This window comes from Rhinatrema bivittatum, chromosome 9, assembly GCF_901001135.1.
Source record: "Rhinatrema bivittatum chromosome 9, aRhiBiv1.1, whole genome shotgun sequence".
NCBI classification, from domain to species: domain Eukaryota; kingdom Metazoa; phylum Chordata; class Amphibia; order Gymnophiona; family Rhinatrematidae; genus Rhinatrema; species Rhinatrema bivittatum.
In genome coordinates, this window is record NC_042623.1 from 198,027,143 (window position 1) to 198,054,700 (window position 27,558).

The 27,558-nt window shown below is 45.2% G+C and overlaps 1 protein-coding gene across 3 annotated transcripts in view; it reads left to right on the forward strand.

Moving 5' to 3' along the window:
• The first annotated feature begins 1,457 nt into the window (after positions 1–1,457).
• Positions 1,458–27,558, forward strand: part of ZBTB38 (zinc finger and BTB domain containing 38) — an 83,114-nt gene continuing 57,013 nt past the window's right edge. For all 3 annotated transcript variants that reach the window (XM_029615962.1, XM_029615961.1, XM_029615960.1), the window contains exon 1: positions 1,458–1,838. Coding sequence is in view for 1 of the 3 variants with exons in the window: in XM_029615960.1 (XP_029471820.1) it covers positions 1,824–1,838 (15 nt within the window). In the remaining 2 variants the exon portion in view is untranslated. The remainder of the gene's footprint in view (positions 1,839–27,558) is intronic.

The window sequence follows — 27,558 nt, forward strand, 5'->3', positions numbered from 1 at the left end:
GATTAAGAGCCTGTGTGTATAAGTAAGAGAGAGATCATGTGTGTCTGTGTGTGATTGAGAGCTGGTTTAGGTGATGGAGCATGTGAGTATGTGATTGAGAGCCTGTGTTTAAATGAGAGAGAGAGACCATGTGTGTCTGTGTGTGATTGAGAGCTGATTTAAGTGAGGGAGCATGTGAGTATGTGATTGAGAGCCTGTGTGTAAATGAGAGAAAGAGAGGACATGTTTGTAAGCATGTGAATGAGAGTCTGTGTGTGAGAGAAAAAGACAGCATGTATTTATGTGATTGAAAGCCTGTGTGTGTGTGTGTGAAAAGATAGACTGCATGTGTGTAAATGTGTAATTAAGAGCCTATATAAGTGAAAGAGAAAAAACATGTGTATATGTGAGTACTGAGAGCATGTGTATATAGGTGTGTAATTGAGAGCCAGTGTGAGAGAGAGCGCTGGTATGTGACTGAGAGAGGAGAAAGTTCCAAGCAAACCACCCCGCCTCCTGCTAATTCAGAACAATCTCAGGACACCTGGATATCAAACGTTCCCAGGTATGCAGAGCAAAAAAATGTTTGTGTCCTTATTATTTTTCATTACTGGGTCTTTGTGTCTGCTATTTTGAAATATTTTGTTGGTATCTGGAAATGTTTTATATGAGTGTTTAATTATTGGATATTCCACTCATCAGCTGTTTCGAAATATGTTCTTTTTGTTAGTACAGTTTTACTGCTGATGATTTTATATTTCTTGATTTGTTTTATAAGGATGCGTGATGTTTCTTTTTTCCTTTGTTACACTGCATACAGAGACTCTGGCTTGTTGCAGTTTCCAATTCAGTTTTTTCTGCATGCTTCTTGTTATGCGTTTTGGTCTCTTTATTCTATGTTAGGTGAGGGACAGCACGTGATTCAGGTGAGGTTTTCTGCTGGCGTGTAGTTTCTGTGTAGGACTCTATAGCAGCCTGACTTGGTCCGTTTTCCTAATAGGAGATGTATTGGTGTCTTAAGGCCTGGTGTAATATTTTCAGAGACTTATTGTACTTTAAAAGTGTGATCTTACATAAAATGCACACATTTACTTGTATTTAGTTTTAAACATATTGTATGGCTCTCATGGAATTACATTTTAAAATATGTGGCGTTTATGGCTCTCTCAGCCAAAAAGGTTCCTGACCCCTGACCCCTGCCCCAAGGTGTTCTCTCTCCCTCCCCAAGCCCAATTGCATTATGGCCATTTGGGGCATATGGCACAGCCTAAGACCAGGAAAAAAGGTGTAGTATGGGTGCCATCCCGCCCCTCCCCAAAATTTGCATTCAGGTTACAGGTTTTTTTTCCCCACGCGTTAACGCCATAACGCCTTTTGATGAATGAGCCGGTAAATGCTTTGGACCTCGAAGCTTCCAGGGGCCGGGCTCCACCTGTTTGCACGGAAGATGCACAAGCAAGTTTTACTAAATATGCTTCGAGGGGATGTACTTGCCTCCGTTTTGATTTCTGAAACCCACCGGGACCACTACAGCGATGACCTGCGACTCCCATCACTACCCGCTGTTCTAGAAAGTTGCTCCCATGACCCCACGTGGCCCTTGCATTCCTCGGGGAGGGGGAGAGACTTTCCGCCGTTCCCGGTCAGCTTTTCCACTTCCCCCGCCGCCGGAGGAAGGGCCCGGCCCGGCCCGGCCGCCGCTGCTGCAGCAGCGGGAACCGGAGGCCGCTTCTTCCTTCTGCCCTCCGGAGGGCGCCCGCGAGCAGCAGCTGTGATGCAGTAAAAAATCGAGCCGCGTTCCTGGCGGGTTGAGGGGCTGTCAGCGGGGCTGGAAATGGTCTCCGATGCACGCAGTCCAGGTAATTTGCATTCTCTTTCCTAACGATACCAAGCGTTTCGTGCGGCTGGTGAGCCGGGGTGGATGTAGCGGTAGGAAACAAGCAGACAAGGGGAACTTGGCGGCGATCCCTGGGTTTGGTGTTGCCTGTGCAAGGCCTTGCACGGGGAGCGTGGGATCCGCAGCTCCTCAGCGCTGCCTCCCCTCCCTCCCTCCCTTACCTGTCACATCCTTCCTCAGCTGATCTCTCGCTCCCCACCACCCCTTCTCCTTCACTCTGTCTCTTGCCCCCAGAGCCCGATGCAACTGGCACCAACAAAGGGGGGGAGGAAGGAGCGATGCACGGGCTTTCAGCCCTCCCCTTCCAGGGTGACTTTCTTCTTGTTGGGTGCTTTTGGGGGGGGACGTGCCAATACGAATTACAAACTTGGGGCAGGATCGGAAGGATTCTGCAGGCTTATTTGTGCAAGTTTTCCTTGGGACCGTCGAAGGCTGTTTGACAGGGTGGGAGGGGGGGCTTCCCGGCCTGCGGAAGCGGAGCCTGCACGGACAGCTGCCTCCCCTTCTCCCGGGAGGACGAGCGCTCGGTGAATTCCAGCTGGGCCGGGCCGGGCCCTCGCCTCTGCCCGGTGCCGCTCTCGGAAGTGCTCGCTTGCTTACAGGCCGGCGGCAGATCGGTAACGCTGGAGGGGCCTGCTGAGCACTGCTCAGGCCCCAGGGACGTCAAGTTTCAGGCGCGAGTCCTGCTGCCACTTTTCCCGATTGCACCTCTGGAATTGCTTCCAGGAGCTGTGCGGCAGGAAACCCCAAAGGCGCACAGACCGGGCCACAAGGATTTGTTTGGCGACTGTAATAGGATTTGGGCATAGACGGCTGCCTAGGGTGCCAGATATCCAGGCCAAAGAGAGCCTCTGCGTGCTAGCACAGCTTCAGAGACACCGCGGTGACGCTGCCTATGGGCACCCACATCTTTAACCTGGCCCCGGATTTAGCCTTCCAGCACCCTTCCCGTATTTTGTGAGGCTTCCTGGGTAGGGCACCCTATAAATGCTCTAGATCATAAATAGACATAAACTGGGATATATTGGGAAAGCTATCTCTGTGAGGCCTTTGGTGCAGAGACCCCCGTCCCCAGGCAATCTCTCCCCTACCACAAGTAAGTGAAATGCTACACAAATCTATGGCATTGGAGCCAGACTGTTGGCACACACACACCCCATCCAGCCCCAGTACCGCACTCTGGTTGGCAATCCCGGTATTGCCACAGGTGCTGTATGCTCTCTGCTCAAGGTCCTATCAAGCTCTGTGTTAGCGATGTTGTTCGCACACATGCACGATACTTCCATGATATTTCATGTAATTATTTTTAAAGTTATTCTGATTTAATTTAATCCCTCTGTAGTGATGCTCAGCAATACAGACCCATCATACATTAAAAATACATTTATTATATATCATCTTACATTGGTAGGTCCATCCCAATGCCTAGCGTATCCTTATTAAAACATTAGAAATTGTGTTTTTATTACTGATCAATCGACTCCATGTAATTATTGGCAGCCTGAGACAGTGCTGCAGATCATGCAGCTGGATATTTTGACCTTTCCTCTTTTTAAAATTAACCATCACAGGGCCAGTCCGGTGGCTGAATAACAGGCACCATGTACTTCCTTGTGGAGGGCCTGGGTTTAACTCCTGGGCCAGGCTACTACTACTCCATGCTGGCTGGGGCCAACGAGGGTAACACATAGTGGCCAGATCTGGGTCTGTATTGGCTGTGGGGTCTAGAGGGGTGGGGGTGGGGTGACAGCTGCGACCTTTGTTCAAGGACCGTCGTCGTGATGACTGGGCTGAGTTCGGAGGGTTCAGGGTGTCGTAGCCTGACAGAGGGTAATTCCTGATGTGCTGTTAGCTCAAAAGAGCAGCATAATCTAAAATACTGAGGTTGATATTCGGCCCCACTTAGCCAGATAAGTTCGGATTTATCTGGCTTAAGTGGTGCTATTTCAGTATTCGGCCGCATTCAGGTTACGTGGAGAGTGGGACGGGGGAAATCCAGCTTGGAGCTACTTATCCAGCTAACTTAGCTAAGCGCTGATATTCCGTCTTCTCTGGCTAAGTCAGCCAGATTTAGATCTGTTATTGAGCACGTCTTAAAGTCAGCCAGGTAAACATCCGGCTAACTATTACATAGCTGGGTATATTTAGTGGCATGGCTGCCCTGCTGAATATCCTGGACAAGTTAGACCGATTGCGGCTGAATATGGACCTCAGGAGAATTAACCGTAAAAGATGTAGCATTAGTTATGACAATAGTTACCTGATTTATTATTATGGCACATTTAATATTTTTGTTTTCTGAATTTTCATAAACTGTTTTTTAATCAAGGCACATGCAGTGCTTCAACTCCTTAAATGAGTTCTTAACAAGCTCTTTCAGTTAACATTTTGTGAATAGCGATGTTCCTGGGGCTACTCATCCCAGAAGATTTTTTTTCTTTAGTATTTCTTTAAATATTACTTACAGCGTACAGAAAGGAAAATGTAATGATCACATATGGCATCAAACATAGCAACATAATAGGTAATGAGACAAAAACTAAATATTTAAAGTCAGATTCATAGTTTTTGTTTTTGCTGTAGAAATATGAATACGTCTGTGGTAATTAGGTTATTGGACAGAAGCCTTTTAGCTTTCTTCCTGAAGGTGAGGTAACTGGGCTCCAAGCTTAGGGATAAGTTCCTAGAGGAAAAATCCATAAACTGCTATTAATTAATACGCAATAGTTGCTTGAGATTTATTTAATGTTTGGGTACTTGTCAGGATCTTATAGCCTGGATTGGCCACTGTTGGAAACAGGATGCTGGGCTTGATGGACCCTTGGTCTGACCCAGTATGGCATCTTATAATGGAAGCAGGTTCCAGACCTTTGGTGCTTAACAGCTAAAGGCCAGAAATCTGGTGCAGGACAGTCTGCTAGAAGCCAGAGATGGCGTGGGAAGTAGAGCCACTTGGGAATATCTGAGTTCTCTCTTGGGGGCGTAAGGAATTGTGAGAGATATTCTAGGGTATGTTTGTTCATGTACTTGAAGACAAAGCAGAGTGTTTTGAATTTGTCAGTGTAGTCGAGATAGAATAGGTTTTATGTGGTCAGATGCTTTTGCTCTTACTAGGATTCTTGCTGCTGTATTATGCAGACGCTAGGGGCATTTTGAATTGTATAGGGAGATGCCACTGAATGAAGAATTGCAGTAGTCTGTTATGATTGTGATTAGTGTGTGGATTACTGTGTCTAGATCGTGTTTATCTAGGTAAGTTCCATAGTTGGCAAGTGCATGAATAAGGTTTTGCTACTTTGGAGATGTGTATTCCCATTCTGAGGTTTTGATCAAATAGAATCCCTAAGCTTCATACTATTTCTTTGGGATGTAAAATAGTGTCTAAAGAGTGACCGTAAGGGATGAGTTTGGCGGCTGATCCAGAGAAGTTCTGATTTTAGAGGGGCTCAATTTGAGTTTCTGGTTGCTAAGCCATTGTGCCACTGACAGTTAGTAAGCTTTGAAATAGAGAGTGATTGGTCAGCTCCGATTTTGACACAGAGTTGAATGACATCTGCAAAAAGAAGGCACTCAGTACTGAAGGCCTGAATGAGGTCGTATATTGGACAAATGTAAATGTTAAAAAGAACTGAGGAGAAGACTGAACCTTGGAGGATTCTGCAAGTAAGAACTCTAGGTTTTGAGGGTTTATTAGTGCGATATCTTCAATGCTGCTGTTGCGTAAGCAATGGATCAGAAGTTGGTGGCCAACTGTGTTGAAAGTGGCAGAGAGATTAGGCAACTCAGAGGGAATCACCACCTTGATCAGCATGCAAGTGGATGCTGTTAGATATGGCTATTGGCTAGTAGAACAGATGCAGTTCCATGGCCTTTCCTAAAACTGGATTGTTGACAGTATATAATGTTGTTTTTCTCAAGATGGTTGAGGATTTGAAGATGTAACTACTTTTTATATTAGCTAAGACAAGAACGGGAGGCTAGAGATTCAGGTTTCTTTAGAATTGGCTTGATGAGTGCACTTTTGAGTAAGTGAAGGAAAGTGTCTTGAGATAAGATGTTATTTATAATAGTTGTCAGCCAGGGGGGTTGTCTTGCTTCAGGTTGCAGATGAGTCAAGGTGGAATGGGATCTAGTGAGCTAGTGGACCTACTGAGGTTTTGGAAGATTTTCTCCATTTCTTGTGGGGTGACTTTCCTGAAGTCATTTAATGGAAATAGTTTGGTTTAGGTTTGGTAGGAAGTTCTTTGTTGGGAGATATAGTGCCATGATCGGTGAAGTTGAGGAAGGAAGATCATCTAGGAAAATCTAAGTTTTTGAATTATTTCTGTGAAGAATTGAGCAAAGTCTTCTGTTCAAAGATCATTAGTGACAATGGTGGGTGTTTGAGCTTCAGGTTTAGAAAGTTTCCACCCAAGTTCAAGGAGTTTCCTTGGGTGATTCATCGCTAGTTCAAATTGTTTAGAAATGTAGTCTTTTTCTTTTTTGCTAGATGGGTGGCCGTTTTTGTATTTTTGGAGTAATCTTTGCAGAGCTGGATGTTGGAATGTGTTTTCTGTTTATGCCAAGTCCGATCAAATTGTTGAGATTGTTGTTTGGTTAAGCAGAGACCTTCATGGAACCAAGGAGAATTCTGGACGATTTAGGTGGGATTTGGCTTGAGAGGGGCTTGAGAGGTGCTAGTGTCTCAGCATAAATAATGTCTCGTTTCACTGCTGAACTAGTTCAGGCTGGTCTGATGTGTTGATAGTAGTTGGCATTTTTAGGTATTCTCTTAGGACACTGGTGGCTTGTGACTGGACAAGTTTCTGGATAAAGGCTGCAGTGCTTGGGTGATAAATATTTGACTAGGATTTTGTAAGGTGATCTGGATCAGGTTTATTTATTTACAAACCATTCTAAGCAGCCACGCCACACATCGAGGTGGCATACAGGATGACCAGGAGATAGGAAGCACTGATAATGAAGCTAGGTCTAGTTTGATGTTGACAGAATGGAAAATGAGGTCCAGAGTGTCTCATGTTTATGGGTTGGAACCTTGTTTATTTGGGTGAGACCCAGGTCATCCATGTTGAGCTGGAAGATCGAAGCGTAGCCTTTAAGAGGGACCTCTGCATGGTAATTGAAGTCTCCTAGAATCAACAGGTTGGGGGGAGGTGGGAGCAATTTACATATGAATACAGATAATTTGAGGAAGGAATAAGGGTGATTTTCCGGAGGACGATAGATTAGCATGAGGGCCTTCATTGCCCTGAAACTTAATTGTTAGGCAGTCAGGTATGTCTGTCTGTATGGATGATACTAATTTAAAAGCTAATGTATCTTTGAAAATTATTTCAGCTTCTCCACCTCTTCCCATGCGACAAGGTGTGTGGTGGATGAGGTGTCCGGGTAGGCATAGTTGAGTGAGAGAGTGAGTGATGCCCTCTCCAGTCCAGGTCTCAATAAGGCATAGTAAGTGGAGGTTAAATTCTTCCCTGACCACTTGTGAGTTTTCTCTCCTTATACAGGAGATTTGTCTGCTTCATTTGTACTCTGAATGTTCGTCTGCCTAAGATGACAAGGTCCACTCCTTTGCTCACACCAGCAACCCTCCTTTCCCACCAAAAAGGACAGTTCAAAATTAACGTTCCTTTGCTACAAATAGAAGTCCTAAGTAGGAGCATTCCAGAAAGTAAATAGGTCTGAAAAGGTAAACGAACTTGACAGCCATTAATAGTAGCACTCGTCAGCAGTATTGTCTAGTATATGGTTTATGGTTTATTTGGCTTTCTAGACCGTCACATCAGTAATAAAACCTTCACAACTGTTTACAAATAATTAAAACAGAGAAATACAAAATATAGAATTAAAAGAACATAACAGCTAAAATTACAAAGTAAAAGTAGAATCAAAGCTATAGCTGTTAAAATTAGTCTAAAATATAAAATGTAAAAATAATGGTAGTAATAGAACGTAAACATCTAACTAAAATTAAGGAAGCACAATAAAGGAGCAATAAATAAATAGTAAAAAGTAAAAAAAAAAAAAAAAGTATACAAATCAGCATTGTGGGAAAACGTCTGCTCCCACATCCCACCCCACCTTCTCCTTCTGCTTGGGCAGCAAACGCCTTTTTGCAAAACCGAATTAGCTGCAGGATCTTCATGCAGGAGCCTCCGTTGCATCCAGCAAGTGAAGAGTGCCGGCATCTTTTCAGGTTAGACGGCGGGGCCAGCTCCGGTGAGATCTGCCTGGGAACTTTTAGAATGGGGAGTCTGGTGGGAGGTTGAGAGCCACCACGGTCATAGCCGGTTCAACAGCAACACCCGACTGTCTCCAGATCTCCACAGTGGCTCCAAACTGAGGATCCTTAGAGGGGGAAAGTGTGATTTTTCCCCCTTCATTGTCTGCGAAATTCCAGTGAGGGTTAAAAGGAACAGTGCATTTATCTTAAGCTGTGGCCATCGTGGAACTCTGAACTCCAGAAAATGCTTTCGGCTGGCATTCACTGTGGGGACGAGTAGCTTGAGAAGCTCAGTCTTTAATTTGTGACAGTTCTAACATTTTTTCATTATTTATTCCAGCACCTTGGTAGGTAAAAGGTTAAAATGCCTCTTTCCCGTGACAGGCTGTCTTCCCCTACGAAAGCTAATGTAAATGGTGTGGGAAATTTCACATTTTCCTGCTTGAAATCCTTAGGTTATGGTAACTGCCGTCAAAAGGACCGAGAATGCTGAAGGCAGAGGTACTGAACATGATGGAGCTACAGCATGCTAGGAATTTATATATTTACATAATCTTTAGAAGCCAAGCTTAACCATATATGGACATGTTGTAGAATTTACTCCTAAAAGCTTAGGGGCTGATTTTAAAAACCCTACATGCGCCGGGCTTGGTTTATAAAGGCCCCGGGATGCGTCTAAGTCCCTGGGGCTTTACAAAAGGGGTGGTCCAGGGATAGGGCGGGGCCAGAGGCCTCCAGCACAGCGGCCATTTGCTCCTGTGTCGGGGGATCGCGTGCCGGCAGGCTGCCGGTGCGCGTAACTTGCGCCCGCCTCCAGGCAACAGATACAAATTTGGGGGGGGGGGGTGTGTTTAGGATAGGGCTGGGGGGGGGGATAGGTTAGGGGAAGGGGTGGGAAGGTTAGTTTAGGGGGAAGAGAACGGGGGAAGCCCGCCGGCGCGCGCAGGGTGCACAATCGTGCACCCCCTTGAGCGCGCCAACCCCAGATTTTATAAGGTGCGTGTGCATGTCATAAAATCAGGCGTACGTGTGTGCACGCCGGGTAGCGCTCGCACATGTACGCCCACGCTTACGTATGAAAATCTACCCCTTATTGTAATTTTGTAGGCAAAACGTAAGCTTATATGCATAGTTGTTAAATGAAAGTTCTTGGAATTCAATGATTTTTGAGATACTCATGCATTTTCATGTAGTGTATGATGTGTTGTTGTTTGATTTGTCCAGTACCTTGTTACTGATTTCTTAAGATCATTTACATTTGCTGCACCAATCAGAGCTATCCGATCTTAGGTTACAGCCGGTAACCCATTTTATTTGTGTGCGCCCAATTGAATAATAAAACAAGGAAGTAAGCTAATTGCCTTCTGTTTCTTTAGTAATTATAATTGTTTCTTTAAAGCTTTTAGATTGGTATAGACTATATAAAGCCAGGCCAAGGAGCCTCCCAGGTAAATCCCATCCATGGGATTTTCCTCATTGAAAAGGTAGTGGAAGGGAGTAGCCCATTTTATTTTTTTTCTTGTATTCTTTCCTTCTACTGTTTACTAAATGTGTGACCTCAATATCGGATTTTATTGGGCATTTTATATTTTGCAACTAATTTACATTTCCTTTTCATCCATGCCAGACCAGTCCAGACAAGTGGGTTATGCCCGCCTGCCAGCAGTTGGAGATAGAGAGGGAAAAAAACAGCTCAAAGCTGAATTCACTTCCCCTATAAATGTCCGGTGCTGCTTTCAGCTCTCCAGTATTTCTCTGCCTGTAGCAGACGGTGCAGGCCTGAACTGGTGCTGCAGCCAAGAGTTGACCTCTTCTGGGAAGGCTTGAGGCCCAAGTTCTCGGTGGATTGTAGGCCAAGTCCCAGGGATGATCCACACAACGATCATGTGGGACTGATTCTCCCTTTCCCCTCAGCTCCACAAAATAAAAGAAACTGGGCCCAGCAAAATAGGGAGATAAATTAATGAAATAAAAATAAAAAAATCTATCCCTGGTGGACTAAGTTTTCCCAAAATACACATTGGAACGTAGGTCAAGCCTACATTATTCCTTCACGTCCCTAAACTCATCCAGTACTAGGAGTCTTGGAGTTAATAAGTGAGCGAAGACGTGCAGGATAAAGAAAAATACAAACTTCATTAGGAAAATGTACCAAATGTTTGCAAGAGAGGAGTAAAAAAAAAATAAGTGCCTAGGGCAGAGACTTCCTGACGCGTACTTAAAAATTGCTTCCTTTGCCACTGTCTAGCCCTGTAAAAATCAGGAAATATAAAAATTTTGCAACCCTTAAATGAAGCATTCATAGAGCAGAAACATAATCGCAGAATTAAATCCCAGTCATGACAGGAAACAAAAGTCACTAAAAGAGTAGCTGTATGAGATTCATCAACAATGGTTGACTCCAAGATAGCCGAGACATCCAAACTTGATAGTGCAACACCAGAGTCAAGACCTTCAGAATGAATAGGCATAGGCAAATAAAAGGCCTTATGGATCAAGGGTAAAGTAGACTGAGACAAACCCCAAATTTCCTGCATGTAGGTATTTAAATATTTTAGTAGGAGGAATCATAGCAATCACTGGGAAATTAATTACTCTGAGGTTAAGAGATTTCACAGAATTGTCTAAATTTTCAAGCCTATGATAGTGTGATCTTGAATCAGAGATTTTGAACATCTGTTAGTTTCACAACACTTGAGTCCATCTTTTCAAGTTTATCCGAACGTATGGACATTACTGTCTCTTGTACTCATTTCTGAGGTAAAAATGTACTGACAGTGTGAGAGAGAATAAAGATTGCCTAACAGAAGATAGAATGTTCCAGATATTAGAGAAGGCTTAGAAGTAAAAGGGCATAAAGTTAGGCCAGACACAGGGACTATAGCAGACTCACCCAAAACAGTTCCAGGAAGGGCACCCATTGTGTAACACTGTCTGCTCCACTAAGCAAGGATGGCATTTGAGCCTTTTCCCGGACTTTCTGAAGACTGGCGGGGTGGACAGCATAAGTCCCGAACTACCTGCCTCCATAGCTCTAATGCACCATTCATGGTCACCGCCGATCCCCCTCCTAGTTGCATCCAGGCCGTTCCTAGCCTCATTTGCATCAACAGACAGCAACACCAGTCTCAGGTGCATAGGGGAGGACAAGGGGAGGACTCAGCGAGGTGTCTACGCTGGCTTCTGGTCTCAGAGTGCTCCCCCATCCACTGCGGCAATGAAAACAAATCTCGGCAGAAAGGAAGGCTAAAAGTGCTCCAGCAGCATCGATTGCCTCATGGAAGAACTCTGCAGGTGAATAGGGGGAACTCCCCAAAACTTACTCTTCCGTTTCACCATCAGGCAGACCACAAAAAAAAAAAGGAAAACTAAAGATGATACGGGAGCAACTTTACTATGTGTCCACTCTCAGTGCCGTCTTGGGCCCCTTGAAACGGTGACTATTTATACAGATCACAAAAATATGGAACATCTGGCACAAGTACAGTGACTTGAACCTGAGGCAAACCTGTTGGTTGTTGTTTTTCAACTGGTTTAATTTTGAACTGCAATATCGACCAGCAGAAAAGAAACGACGGGCAGACACCTCTCACATTCCTTTGACCCTGAAGGCACTCAAAAGCCCCCACAGCATATCATCAACCCTTCAAGTATCATGGTGGCTGCCTCAGTGACAGTGCCACCTGGGAAGACTGTTGTTCCTCAACAGTTACATCAGAAAGTTCTTCACTGGGCTCACAACTCTCATTTGGTGGGTCATCCAGGCCTTACCAAACTCTAGAGTTAATCTTGCATCACTACTGGTGGCCTCAGATGAAGAATGATGTGAAACGATATTGTATGTAGAGTCCTGCCCCACATGGCCATGAATAAGAGTCCTCAAACTTGACCTTGGGGGATGTTACAGCTGCTGCCAGCCCCCAAGGAACTCTTGACCCACTTGGCCACTGACTTTGTCACTGACCTTTCCCTCTCAAGTGGCAACACCACTATATGGTAGATTTGCTTTTCAAAGATGGCCCATTTCATACCTCTCCCTGGTCTTCCATCAGCGCCTGAACTGGCCAATCTCTTTGCCCAGCATATCTTCCGGTTGCATGGCTTTCCCCTCCACAAGTTCTTGGATCAGGGAGTACATTTTACAGCTTGCTTCTGGAAAAGCCTCTGTAAGAAGTTTGTGATTACCTTGGACTTTACCTCGGCTTATCACCTCCAGAGCAATAAGCAAACAGAGTGCACAAATCAGACTCTCAGAGCGTTCCTAAGAGTGTATGTAAATCAATACCAGAACAACTGGGCATTCTTACTCCTGTGGGTGGAGTTTTGCCACAATAATCATGTGAGCAGCTTGACCTAGTCCTCACCATTTGTGTGTTATTTGGCTGTCATCCTTGTACACCCAAGTCTGTCCCGGTCTCCGTTGCCTGTCCTGCAGCCAGTGTACTGGGATGTGAACTCCAGGATATCTGGTAGACAACTCACCATCTCTTGGAACAAGCGCCCGGCAGTGCCACTCCAACCTGGAAACCTGGTTTGTCTTTGTACTAAAAATCTACACCTTAAGATGCCTTCGCTGCAGTACGCCCCAAGATTTGTGGGACCATTTCCCATTGTACGGAAAGTAGAGCCAGTAGCCTACAAACATAAGTTACCCGTATCTTTCCGGATTCATGACCTGTTTCATGTCTCCCCACTGAAACCAGCAATCTTATCTGGTTCACTCTTCAAGCTAAGTCCAAGTTCGGTGCCTAATAACTAAGCCCTACCAGCCACCAGCACTCAAGGGCTCAATCTGAGAGGAAGGTGGCCAGCACAAGCAGAAGACACCTTGCCACTATTTCAATTGGAAGCTGTTTGACTCACCTTGCCAGTGACCTGATCACACAGGCCTCAGGGTCACACCTCCGGCAGACCATGCTGCTTAGCTATGACCTGTTGCCTGTTCACTCTATGGGTGGATGCAGTGACTGGGCCTTAATTAGTAGGTCTCTTTTGAAGAAAAGAAATTAATAGCAAGTGAATAAAGCAAAGGGATTATGGTTGAGTGGAATTCTAGGTCATTGTAAATTTAGTTCACAGTAGATATTGGAATATGGATCAAGCAGCAGTACTTTTGGAAATGTAGCACTAAATGCATGGAATATTTTTAGATTTAAAGTATATGATGTAGATAAAAGTGTACAAGTAGATTTGGATTAAATTTGAAACTCGTAAGAACACTGTAAAATTCAGATAATCAGTCAAATTGAATCATTTGGATAAATCTGAGCCATCTGCGACCCAACTCGGATAAATCCAGACTGACTGCAGCTCAGTTTGAATCTTGGTATTTACTCGGTTCTAATTATTTTTGACCTGGTTCAGTTGCATGTTAGTAAATTGGCATATATATTCAAAGCTGTTCAGCTTGGAGAAGAGACGGCTGAGGAGGGATATGATAGAGGTCTTTTAAGATCATGAGAGGTCTTGAACGAGTAGATGTGAATCTGTTGTTTACACTTTCGAATAATAGAAGGACTAGGGGGCATTCCATGAAGTTAGCAAATAGCACATTTAAGACTAATCGGAGAAAATTCTTTTTCACTCAATGCACAATAAAGCTCTGGAATTTGTTGCCAGAGGATATGGTTAGTGCAGTTAGTGTAGCTGGGTTCAAAAAAGGTTTGGATAAGTTCTTGGAGGAGAAGTCCATTAACGGCTATTAATCAATTTTTACTTAGGGAATAGCCACTGCTATTAATTGCATCAGTAGCATGGGATCTTCTTAGTGTTTGGGTAATTGCCAGGTTCTTGTGGCCTGGTTTGGCCTCTGTTGGAAACAGGATGCTGGGCTTGATGGACCCTTGGTCTGACCCAGCATGGCAATTTCTTATGTTCTTATATTCAGTCACTGTCCAGATAGCAAACTTAGCTAAATAAACTTATCTTGCTAACTTTGGAGGTACATTCAATAGTGCAGCCACACTATTGAATATAGCTGGCTAGCTTAAAGTTAGCAGGCTAACTTTAGGGCAGCTCCTTGACCCTGAGTGTTTTCCCCAATGTACAGACCGACACTCCAGACACAAAACAAGCAATAAAATGTTTATTGATATACCTTGAGCAGAGTACAGAGTATCTGGATGGAAGACAGACACCTTAAAAGGCCTCGGTGAACATGAACTTCCATCCTCGAATGCTTGTTACAACGGCATTTATATACAATTATTTTTCTTTTCTTTGCCAAGTTTTAATCCTCTACAGAGTACGTCACCACACCATATTCTGTTTCTTATCTCCCATCCACAATTTCCCCAGCATCATCGTCTTTCTTTTTCTGCATATGTACCTGTTCCTTCATGCTATGCTGTGCTGTGCTTGTTCCATCAGCCATAGCACCTGTGGTCAAATTTCATTAATCTCTGTCATGGCCACCTCTGCATGCTATTTTCCCCTCTCCCATGCCTCTTTCTCTGACGTTTTTGCCATTTCCTTTACGTTCTGGCACATACACCTAAACAGGTGGTTTACACATTTCCCTCTTGAAGTTTGGTGGAATGTATGAGAAACCAAGCTGGAGGCAGGAAGGATGATGAAGGTTGGTGCATGTGAATATGACGTTTGACAGCGAAAAGCAGAGACCAGCGAATGCATAGTTTTTCATCAGAGGCCACAAGGATGGGTAGAAAGATGATAATGCTATCACACCCTCTTTTACCTCAACTCTCTTGTGGGACAAATAATTCAGGAGGAAACCTGAATATTGCCCTAGAAGGTGGGATAGTCAACTATGGTGTTTGGCAAATGAAAAAATAATCACTTTTGTATTTCAAGTTCCTGCAAGACTAGTTTTCATATATCCTGTGCTGGTGAAGCAGGAGAATATAACATATCTGTAGGGGAGGTGTCATCGTACAGAACGGGCACAGAAGGGGAGGCATCCGTACTGGTATTGGGGATCAATAGAGGTGCAGAAGGCACAACTATAGGCAGAAGACGAACATCCACTCGATGAAGAATAGCCTATGTGCATACAATCATCAGAACTAAAACAATGCATCCCCCTAGGCCAATACAAAGGTATATAAGCAAATTTGTCCCCCAATCTTTTATCTGCTCCCAGAGTGATAGGAAGGGTTTGTGCCACTCAGGCTCAGCTAACCAGTTAGAGTAACCAATAATTTTCTTCCCAGTGTTTGGTTAGATTTAAAATAATTGGAGTGCGGTCGGTAATTTCCACACAACATTGACCGAAGTTGGTCTTTAGTGTATGACACGGGTCTCCTTGGGCCATTAGAAGTAAATCTAGGGCCAAACGATGGTCCTTGAGGATATCAGTAATTTCTCTTAACCGAGTGGCAGTGTGCTTTTGGGTCTCTACAGTGATATTTTTGAAAATCTGTACTATAGCCTGGAGATGCAGAATACTAGTGGCAAGACAGCCCATACTATGTCCTGCCCTATAGATAAGGGCCGAGGTAGTGATAAGGCCATCCATCTGAGACTAAGTCGGGGTCCCATGTTACTGTTTTTGTTGGTGGCCCGTTTATGATGGGAAAATTTGTATCCATATATCTGTGCCATAAGCAGAGGAGCAACTGGAACCCGAGGAGAGGGTATACTGTCTGGAAACCCTTGATGGGCATGTGTAGAATTTGACCAATAAGTCTTGGTCTGATTTGCATTGGGACAGTTCCTTAATCAATAAGAGTATTGGTAACATAAGGGGGATATTATAGGCTCCTTGTCTGCAAGGACTGCTAGTAACATTTAGAATAATACAGGACAACTGTGGTCCAATCAATAGAAAAATTGGTGAAGCAGGTGTAGGTAGAGTGGGTAGAAGTACAAGGGGGGCTGATGTATGGGACCATCGGAAAGCTAAGGTGGGCGAATGCTGTATATTTGTTGGAGTTAATGCATCTATCATCAGCACTATAATTGGACCATCCTTGCAACAGACATCGATACATAAGGGAATATATATATACATCTGCCACTTATCACCACTATCACTGTCCTTACCTCTAATGATAGATGCATTAACTTACCAGTTTTGAGGGAGTGGATAAAAGGTAGACATGGAAGAGTCAAAAACATACACAACCGCACATGATAGAAGGAGGAGGAGATTTCCTTGCGTAAGGTTGGAGAGATGAGCAGTATAGTTGGTTGCAGTCAGTCTTTCATAGATTATGCAAGCAGTGAGAGGATAGGGAATAACAGGAACATGATTGATTCGTGCTGTGGGAGTATTAACTCACACCAGGGCATATCACATTGGATGGAGGCCAAAAGTGGAATAGGATGGTTAGACAAGGATACCAGACCAGCTTCTATGGAAAGAGGTAAAGAAGAGCATATCAAGCAATCAGATATGTTTAACTGCCTAGCAGACTCAGCAGCATGTGTGCATAAGAATTAGAGGTCATAGGGCTAGAAGATAACACAGAATGTTTGCAATGGCTTATTAAAATGAAACCCTTGTCATCCTAGCTCTGGAATTTGTTGCCAAAGGATGTGGTTAGTGTAGTTAGTGTAGCTGGGTTTAAAAAAGATTTGGATAAATTCTTGGAGAAGTCCATTAACTGCTATTAATCAAGTTGACTTAGGGTATAGCCACTGCTATTACTGGCATTGGTAGCATGGGATCTACTTAGTGTTTTGGGTACTTGCCAGGTACTTGTAGTCTGGTTTGGCCACTGTTGGAAACAGGGATGCTGGGCTTGATGGACCCTTGGTCTGACCCAGTATGGAAGTTTCTTATGTTCTTAATATTACTAAATGATTCTAGTCCTATGCTCACAAAATGAAAAATGAGAAAGAACAGAGCGATGGCAGTCAGTACTACCAGAGAGACAAATAGCATCCTCAGTCTGACTGAATGAAAGGACAAGGTTGGATGTCAGGTAGGTATATGAATGGTCTAGAATCCTCAAGGCGCACAGCCGTGGGCATCGAACAGGAAATGTGGTACAGGCTGAAGTAGACCGAGTCCTTCCAACTCTTGTGTAATTCTTCCGACAAACTAGGTCTCCTGGGGCATAGGTGATACAATCTGGAGATCGTGTCCAGTCAGTTTCTAGTCATCGGGCTCTGAATTCCCAGAGGACTTTCAGCAAACCAGAGACTTATGTGGACAAGGTATCATGATATAAAGTTACATCAGGAGCATACAGATGATCAATAAGGTGCATAGGGTGTCCAGTACAGAGCTGGCATGGGGTCAAGCCTGTTTGTTTCATAGGTGAATTCCTGAGGGTTAGTAGTGAAGCGGGCAGAGCCTGCAACCAAGTTCCAGGTAAAGCATTAAGAGATTTTCTCATCTGAGTTTTCGAAAGACCATTAAATAGTTCTACCAAACCATTAGAAGTGGGATGGTAAACAGAAACAAAGTGGCACTTAATTCGGAGATCCTGAGTTAGTAATGAGAGTAATTCATTGCGAAAATGAGAACCATTATCTGTAATAATACGGGTTGGAAAGCTGAATCGGGGTATAATTTAAGTTAGTAGTAATTGTGCCATAACTTCTGCAGTTTCTCTTTAACATGGGTATGCCTCTCCCAACAGGAGAAAGGGCAGACCAATAAATGTCAGAAACCTAGCTCAGTACTACCCATATCTGTGAAATCTGCATGCCATTCCAAAAATGGATCTTGAGGTTTTGGTAAGTGACCATGTGGCATCCCTTGGCCCATGCTTGGGAATAGAGACATAACAATGACACAGGTTTTGACAAAATTGATGCATTTCTGTTCTAAATTTGGAGCCCATAAACAATTGGACAAATGTGAAAACATCATGGCAGCTGATAGGTGTTCTGATTAATGTAATGGATGCATAATAAGATGTAGTGCGGTCATGGGAACATAAAGTAAACCATCAGGAGAGTATCAGACATACCATTTTCCTCTCTTTTTTTTTCACATCCTTGTGCTAACCATATTGAGGTTTCACTAGTTGGTGCCAAATTCTGCATGGAGACTACTTCTGAATGTCAGATTGGGCATGGGACTTACTTCTGGTAAGATATGTCAGGCTAGCTGTCACTTCCTGTTTACCTGATCGTTATAGTAAGAGACCCAGTCCCTTTTCTAGTATGTGCTCTTCCCAACAGATAGAGGGTTTTTAGTCATTTTGTGTACCACTCTTCTAACAGTTCCAGGATAATGTCTAGATCTTGAAACAAGGATTGTGACAAAACCCAAGCCATGACAGACAGTTCAGCACGTTGGGCACGGTCTGTGTTCGGCAAGGTTTGTTGTTCTTGATGAGCAGGCCGAAAGGACTGCCAAGGAAAGGCCAGGGAACAAACTCTGCCTTCCCCTGAGTGCAAGAACCATCAGTGAATCAATAGAGGGCTCTGGCAGTGGACTAGTTCCAAAAGTAATTCCCAAGGGCAATGTCTCCACGCCACAAACATGTTCTAGCACCAGGGGATAGCCTGCAATATTTGAGAACAAATAACCCTGAAACTGGACTTTTTGTGGTCACCATGTTAGAAATTGTCCCATGATCATATGGGGGTAGACTGGTCAGTTTTTATTTTTTTCATACCAAATCCCATAGTCCCAAAATCTGCAACTGTCTTTCAAGAGACTTATCCTCCTTGTGTTCCAGTAAGAAATTTCAGAGCCCTGAAAGAGAGGCCTCCATTAAGAAACCTTGTGGCTAACACAAAAAGGGGCTAGATTTTGCTTCCTTAAACCATTTTTTATTGTGTTCTAGCACTTTTTTATTTAAAGGAAATGCTGTGCAAGCTACATCTACAGGCAACCTAGAAATAGGATTAGACATAATGAATCTTATATTATGAAGACAAAATGTTCCAAAAACGTAGTGGGCATCCCCACATTAAAGCAATATCTTACTAAATAGTTCAGAGATAATAAACTTTATACTTACAACCTCCAATTTCATGGAGATGTCTTCGTATGATTTCACTTACTGTCAGTTATTCTTCTCATGAATTTCTGCCGAGGTTATCCCTGATTATCCGTACTGTAGAATAAACACCCGTTATGGCCTGAGAATCACATCGGGGTCACCAAGATGAGTGTTTTCCCCATGTATAGACTGGCACTCTGGACACAAAGCAAGCAATAAAATGTTTCTTGGTATACCGTGAGCCAGAGTATCAGGAAGAAAGAGAGACCTCAAAAGGCTTGGGAGAGTGCAAACTTCCTTCCTCAAATGCTTGTTACACCGGCATTTATATACAATTATTTTTCTTCCTTACTTTGCCATGTTTTAATCCCTTGCAGAATATGTCACCACAGCATCTATCTGTTTTCTATCTCCCACCCATAATTTCCCTAGCATCGTTGTCTTTGCTTTTCCACATTCGTGCCTGTTTCTTCACCCGTCAACCATGGTGCCTGTGGTCAAACTTCATTAATCTCTATGTTACAGCCACCTGTGTTCCTCTGCATGCTATTTTCCCTTCTCCCATGCCTCTTTCTCTGACATTTTTGCCATTTCCTTTATGCTCAGGCACATACACCTAAGCAGGTGGTTTCTAAAACCTGAGCAGACTTAGCTGGCTAAGTTATCTGGCTAACTCTGAATATTGGAGTTACGTAACTCCTCTCACTTACACCCCTGGAGCACGTTGTAATGTAGCCGGATAAATGTCCAAATCTTTATTTAGCTGGATAACTTCTGAGTTATCCAGCTAAATGCTTTCAAATATGGACCTCAAAATATTTCAAGATGCGTGCTGTCTTTAAATACTGTGAATCAGACATTCTGATAAAATGGAGCGGAGTCATATTTAAACTGGGTCAGACCTGTCTTTGATTTAGGGTGGTCCAGGATACATCCCCTCAATACCGGACATCTCTTTGGTATAAAAGCCAAACATTACCGAATTTAAAAGGCCAACTTTCCTTTGCTTTCCTTCCTTCCAAGCAGTCAAACCAACAGTAGTGACGGCAGGCTGGTAACTCGAGGATAAGCAGCATGCATTCCCAGGATCTGTGGTTGCTCCTGCTCCCTGATTACAAAGCTGGTGTGCACCATGAAGGCAGGGGACAGGTAGCACATACTCTTAGTATCCTGCTGGTGTGCCTTTACTCTGCCTAGGGTAGTGTACCCCAAGAAACTAAGAGAGATGGAGAAGAATCTAAAGGCAAGGAGAGAAGAAAATCCAGGGCAAAATGACAAGGACCCTGGCAGGGGAAAAGGAAAATTACCCTGGTGCAATTCTATGCCAAAACGTTAAGAATTCTCCATATATCAGATTGTATTTATTCATTTATTTAAAAGACTTGTTACCTGTGTGCTGCACTGTTTGTGATGGTTTACATATAAACATCCACAATAGTCAATATATATAACACAAAACATAAGTAAAACTCACTAACTGGGAGCCCTTGGCACCCTGCTGTCATTATGAACATCCTGGAGCTTTACTGCTCTGTCTAGCCGTGGATCTAACCCAGACGTTTACCTGAATAAATCTTCCTTTAGTAGTTTTTTTAAAAACGATTTTGTGATGCCGAGAAGCCCGCAGATCGTAGCTTTGAATCTAGTCCAAAGGCATGTCTGAAGAAATCTTGCCTTTAGTTGTTTCTGAAATGATTTGTGACGTGCCTGGTAGCTCGCCGTTGTGCAGGAAGCGAGTTCTAGCACCCGAGAAAGCTGCCTCCCGGGCTTCGTGCCGGTCAACTTGGCTGCAAGGAGTCCCTGGTTATGATAGAACAGGGCATGGGAAGGTCCTGTACCGATTCATAGAGGTGCCTCTGAACGATGAAGTTAAATTTAATCATGGCCTTGGAGTAGCAGTTAATTTAAAGTTCACCGCCGATTTAAAAAAAAAAAAAAAAAAAAAAAAAAAAGTTCCTACTCAAGAGATGACCATATTGGAAGTATTAAGGAAACTGAAGTACTGACTGACTAAATATGGGAATGATTTCAGTGTGGGCTGATGGGAGGCCCAGACCTGCATCTTTAACCAAGGTTAATAGCGGGTGACTTACAAGTGTAAACAGTTGGTACTTGTATGCTTATGATGCTGTCTTGTGAATTAACATAAGAACATAAGAAGAAACATAAGAAAATGCCATACTGGGTCAGACCAAGGGTCCATCAAGCCCAGCATCCTGTTTCCAACAGTGGCCAATCCAGGCCATAAGAACCTGGCAAGTACCCAAAAACTCTTTTGCTTTATATCTGCCAGTTGTTATAAATAAAGTGTTCAAAATTCTGTATCTTTTTTTTTTTTTTTAAAAGGTTTTGGTACAGAATTCCCTCCAGAGTACAGTAATGGGGCACCAAAAATAGGGCTTCTGATTTTTGGTGATTTTACTTCACAATCCAGGGAGTCCCAGGGCACTGACTTCCTGCAGCTGCCAGTACTTGTACTTTTATTTCTTTTATTTAGATTTATATTCCACTTTTTGCACTTTTTTCAGCATTTCAAAGTGGTATTTCCCTATCCCCAGAGGGCTTACAATCTACGTTTGTACCTGAGGAATGGAGGGTAAAGTGACTTGCCCAAGGTCACAAGGAGTGACAGCGGGACTGAAACCTGGTCTCCTGGTTCATAGCCTACTGCTCTAACCACTAGGCTACTCCTCCACTTGAGGCAACCCAGCAGGGTGTCTGTGGTCACTGCTGCAAATGTCAGCCGTGGAAGCAAAGTCCGTGCTGCCTTCAGCTCTCCTTGCAGCCCAGTAAGTCAAGTTGACATTTTGAGCAGGTTTTGCTGCTTGAGACCTGCATGGCAGCAAGCAAGACACACACACACACACACACACACACACACACACCCCCCTCTACACGGGATGTTGCGAGGCAGGAGAGGGATAGGTGGACGAGGAATGTATGGGAGTCTGTCACAAGGAGCTGGAATTGTACCTGATAGAAGAGTAGGGATAGACTGCTGGTTCTGCGGCAAATTCGGGCATTTTGCGCATGAATGCAGAGCGAATCCTGATAGCAACAGTACTTTTATAAATTTCGCAATGTTTGGTTTACTGCGTTGCCTAATATTTGCTTATGATGATGGTGATTCATTTATTAAATAATTTCTGGTACAAAACTATATTTCAAAAAAACATGCCCAGATTACATGATATTTTGCCTTTTCACAGCACAGATTATTTTTAAAAAGAAAAGGTTGTATACTGGAAAACACTTTTTAAAAATTGTTTTTCAGAAGCCAAACAGCTTTTAGGGGAAAAATATCTAAAATTTAATAGATATATTTCCTAATGGGTGGGGGATTCTTTACCCTTGGTGATACTTTTTGGCCTGGCAGTTTCCTTCTGTTCATGTGGAACCTGCCTCTATTATGGCGCCATGCCCTTTCTTTCCCTGCTACCCAGTTTATTACCCCCTATTTTATAAATCTCCACTCAACCTGGCCATCGCAGTGAAAGTCCTTGGCCAGGAGGTCACAGCCTGCAGCACCCTCCAGAACCACTAGGTGTCACCATTTAGCGAATGGCTGAGACCACCGGCCCCCAGGGGCTGTGATCGCTACCTCTGCACCGTCCCCGCACCTTCCCAGCCCTAGGGGGAAGGAGGGGGAGCAGAAGCCAGGCTCCAGGAACTGAACCGGATCATCCACACTGAACCTGTTTGTGATTTCCTTTTACTAAACTGCTGTCGTAATTATCCAGAGACGTTGAGCGTTACGAGCCGTGGGTCCTCTCTGCCGTTGTCTCTGGGATTTTTTATCAAACAGCAATGCCGAAATATGCTTCTGTTGAATCCAGTAAGGACCACCGTGCAGCCTGCAGAGAATGTAGCTGTTTCGAAGGTCAGCATGAGTGCTAGCACTCTGCACCTGCCAGTGCTATGTTCTTTGGTGCTAGAGCGGCCAAGTTTTTGCTTGGGCACTTTTCAAACTGGCCACGTTGCTGCAAAGTCTACAGGTATTTTTTTTACCCTTGGGTCTTTGCAATAATTTTCTAAGTAAAAGGGCACACCTGCTTTCCTGCTAAAGCTTGCCGTACACGTGCACCTGCATTTTCTGTGGGTCTTTATTTTTTTTTCATGGGGAATATTGTACCTAAGATTCACAAATACATTCCGTGCACATTCCTTTCCTTCTGTGACCTAAACTGGTCACCCAGAATGCCTCTTCCAGCTGCAGCTAAAAATTGCGGACGTTGTACAATCCCCTGCCGACTTTTCCTGAGGTTTAGAGTGGGCGTTTTTCCCCGCGCTTACCTGGGTAAATGGCTTTTGAAAATCCCCCCTCTCTGGGACCAGTGAACCTCACGCCCTGTTGGCAACCGAATTGTTTATGTGAGCTGGTTGGACACGGCAGCCATTTTTAACTCTGGTTATGTTGGAAAAGGCAAACCATTTTTTTAATTGTTCAGTGAATTCAGTGCACGGGAAACTCCAACGTAAAATGAAAGCTGAAGCCCTTGGTTGATCTCTCGAATAGGGAATCGTAAGAGAGCCAAGCTCTCCTCACAGCTTCAGGGAGAAAGAGGTGAGGGGTAAATAACTCGCAGGCAGCCTGAAGAAGCTGAAGAGGCTCAGCACAGACAGCATTAGGAGAATTGTTTTCCAGATGTTAGGAAGTGGTAAGTGTTTTATTCTGTATTTTGATTTCTGCTGCAGGATTCTCTTTGTTTTTTAATTCCTATCCCCGGTTATAGTTGTTCTCACTTAGGGGCCCTATCTACTTAAGAGGTCAGTAGTATTCGGAAAGCTGGCGACTGGAGACATCACCTGGAAAAAGTTACACAGATAAGTGTGAGTAGAATATTCAGTGCCACTTATCTGGGTAAACGTGCTACCAAACGTACTTGGATACGGTTATCCGGGTAACTTCTCTGCTCACCAGGCATTTGAGTTTTGAAACATTTTAGCAGACTAGTGGGACCCCTATTCCTGCAAAATGAAGACAGGGCAGCAGTCCGAGCAGCAACTGATCTCCCCCCACACACATTCCGTAGTGTAATTAAAAAAAAAAAAAAAAAAAAAAGTCCTGGGCCAAATTCTTACCCCTAAAACCTGACAAATGTCCAGGAAGCCCAGCAGGAAGAGGCTCTTAGCTCCTCCTGCTGGCCTCAGCTCTAAATGCCAGTACAGCTGAAAGGTACGGGGTTCAGTATTAATGCACAAGCCGTTAAGCCCGTGCTACATTAAATGTTTTTTTCAGTCCATTTTCGAACACAGCACCCTTCTACACTTTTTCTCCCTCACTCCCCCTTCCCCTTGTTCACTCACCCCCTTCCCTCCACTCAGTCTTACTCACCCTCTGTCTCCCACTGCCTCCTTCCCCTCACTCTCACCTCCCTCCCCTTCCCTCAGTCACTCTCCACCCTCTCTCAATCCCATCCCCTCTCCCTCAGCCCTCCTCCACTCCCTTTCTCTGCTCCACAACTTCTTACCCTTCCACTTACTCACATCCCTCTGTCTCTCACCTCCCCCTCATTCTCCTCCCTCTTCCCCCTCATTCTCCCTCTCCCCTTACTCCTCCACACCTCTCCCACCCACACACTTTCTCCTTCCTCCCTCCCTCTCACGCTCCATTCCTCGCTATTGGCCGCCATTCCTCGTCGCCGCCGCCATGTTGATATCCAGCTGACGCTCGCTGAGACAGACGTGCTTGCCCGCACATGCGCAGTAGAGCTGCTGTCTACTGCGCATTTGCGGCACGTCGGTCAAGCTTCGTTTATTAGGTTGATTCACTCCACTCTTCGGTGACGCAGCCAATGCCCGTTCAGAACTCAGTACTAAACCAGGGATTGGCTCTTTCCCAAGGCCGGGAGAAAATCAAGCCCCTTGTGACCTCGGGCAAATCACGTCACCCTCCATTGCCTCAGGCGCCAACCTCAGGGCCTGGTTTACTAAGAAATGAGGCCCTTAGACCGAAAGCCCTCTGGGGACAGGGAAATGGCTGCTGTACCTGAATGTATCTCGCCTTGAGCTAAATCCAGAATGAAATCAAGGTTAATAGTAGTATGCGTGCGGTGATTACGGGGCAGCATTGGTGTTTCCCCGTCTGTATTCACCTTTGCCCTGAACATGGAAGCTGGTTGCAGGCCAAGCCGACTGGAATTCAGGGGACCTGAAAGATAGGGGAGATATGGTGGATTAAGTACTTACTCGGTGCCATGGATCAGAAGGATGCAAAACGCATCCTTAGGATCACTGAGGAAAAGGAATGGGAAAGAGGGTTTTTTCGTCATTTTCCACAGGCGTACTAATGACCCGAATAAGCGATTAAGTGGAGTTTGGGGGTCTCTTTCTCCCCTTTTCTCTTGCTTTGGGCAAGATGGCTATCTCCGGTGCCGAGGGCCCCTCAGCGTTTCCAGACCAGCATGGGCGTCCCCATCCGCCATGCTCGCTCCCGTGGCCTCCTAGGGTGCGAGCGCGCACATCTCTGACGCTCAAATACACGTCACGGCAGGAACCTCGTGGGCGGGCCCCCACCGCAGGACGTCAGTACCTCCGGGTATAACTAGCCTCCGCTTCCGCTACCAATTTGAGTTAGCAAGGACTTTGCTTTGCTACCCTGCCTGCTGTAAGCTGCACGCTTAGACACCTCTTTTCACGCTAAGGGCCTCGCTCCAGCAGACGCTCTAGACACCTGCTCCTGGGGGGGGGGGGGGTCCCTCGCTTCCAACTTCGGGGTCCTCACTAACCAAGACAACTGCTCCTTGGGGGGGGGGTCTTTTCTCTTTATTAATTTCCAGGATATTAGACCATTGGGTACTCGCTCCTCGAGGGCCTGTCTACTTCATATCCTGCACCACGGAACTTCAGTCCCACCATTCTACCATCAGGAAGACGCCTTCACTCTGTGAGTACCTCTACGATCCGGCGCTCCAACTCCACCCACCAGCCGCGGCGTTACCCTGCACTGCGGGCTCCTGCCTATCGTGAACATCTGGGTGAGACTATACTTCTGAGCCTGTTGAGCGTATTGGCACCTGGTGGATCAGTGCCATACCTTCCTGCTTTACCGTCTATTTACAGCAGTACGATAAAGACTCTATCCATTCTGTGTCTGCTAACTATGTCAGCCTATCGCAGCGGTTCCCCATGGGGCTCCTCCCCGTGGGCGGATTCATTTCCATTGCGACCAAGGGTCCACAATGCCTCAAACACAACAGCAGGGTCTCGGGCGGCTGGTTGCTTTCTCTGAGGTGCTGGCCATGTGTGGAGGGCAGGACGCTGTGCACCAAGACCCATCAGCGCATGATTGGACTGGTCCACCAGAGAAGGATTTGGCTTCATTTGCGACTGGGTTTCCACATGGAAGATTGCAGAGCTATAAAAGAGAGAGGATCCGAGTCCATCACAGAAAGGTGTCCGGGAACAGATTAGATCCTACACTGCCAAGAGTGTAAGCTGGCTGGAAACAAAAAAAAATCAAGCTTTCCTACCCTTACCCTCAACCTGATATCAATGGAGATGGGAAACCTGCAAAGGTAAATGAACAAAAGGAAAGTTTGAGGATGTAGATTAGGGTTGCCAACTGGATTTTCTGCAGACAGTATGGATATTAGAGGGGCTGTTCAGAAGCCAGGAGGAGAGCTAAAATGTCTGGATTTTAGCCCTTGAAAAGCAGCTGCAGTCCCCTCTGGTTGATCCTTTACCACGCCCGCCATCTCAGTTGTCCACGAGCACTGCTCCTCCAACCCAGCACCACGATGCCTTCACCTTATGCTCCCATAGCTGCACAGTCTCTCTTGCGGTGCACAGTTCAAATGTCAGCTGTTTGAACTGTGAAGGCCCAGTAGCCCACACGGGTTCAATTGCTGACGTTTGAACTGCGCCCCCAAGAGACGTCAAGAGCATGGGAGCAGCGGTGGCCGGGTCGTCCTAGCCGAAGAGAGGAGCCAGTGGTGACTGGGCCCTCCCGGCCAAAGAGAGAAGGTGACAAAGCAGTGACTGACCCATTCCCGGTCAAAGAGAGGAGCTGGAGGCTGCAGCAGTGGCCGGGCTCTCCCGACTGAAGAGAGGAGCAGCGGGGCCCTCCCAGCTGAAGAAAGAAGGCAGCGAAGCAGTGACGGGGCCTTCCCAGCCAAAGAGAGGAGCCAGAAGTTGCAGCAGTGGCTGAACCCTCCCAACTGAAGAATGGAAGGTGGAGCATCAGCAATAGCAAATCCGCATGGTATATCAGCCCCAGAAATGGAAGAGAGGAAGCATCTCAGTGCCACAGGGACCCAGGGACCCATGGAGGAGGCTGCTATTGCCCATGGGGGGGCGGGAGAGAGGGAGTGTGTGAGGGAGGGGGGAGGAGAAAGCATGCATGTGTGGGTGGGAGAGAGAGAGAGTCCATGTCGGTTTGGAGGAGGGAGAGCATGTATATGTGTGTATGTGAATGGGGAGAGAGCATATGTGTATGTGAAGGTATGGTGGGGAGAGAGAGAACATGGGGGGGGGGGGGGGTGGCGGAGATATAGTGTCTCCTCCCCTACCCCCAAGAGGATAAGGTTGGGGGGTGTTCTGGAGGGGTCAAATAGTGTGAATAAGGTTGAGCTGATTAAATAAGGGTACTT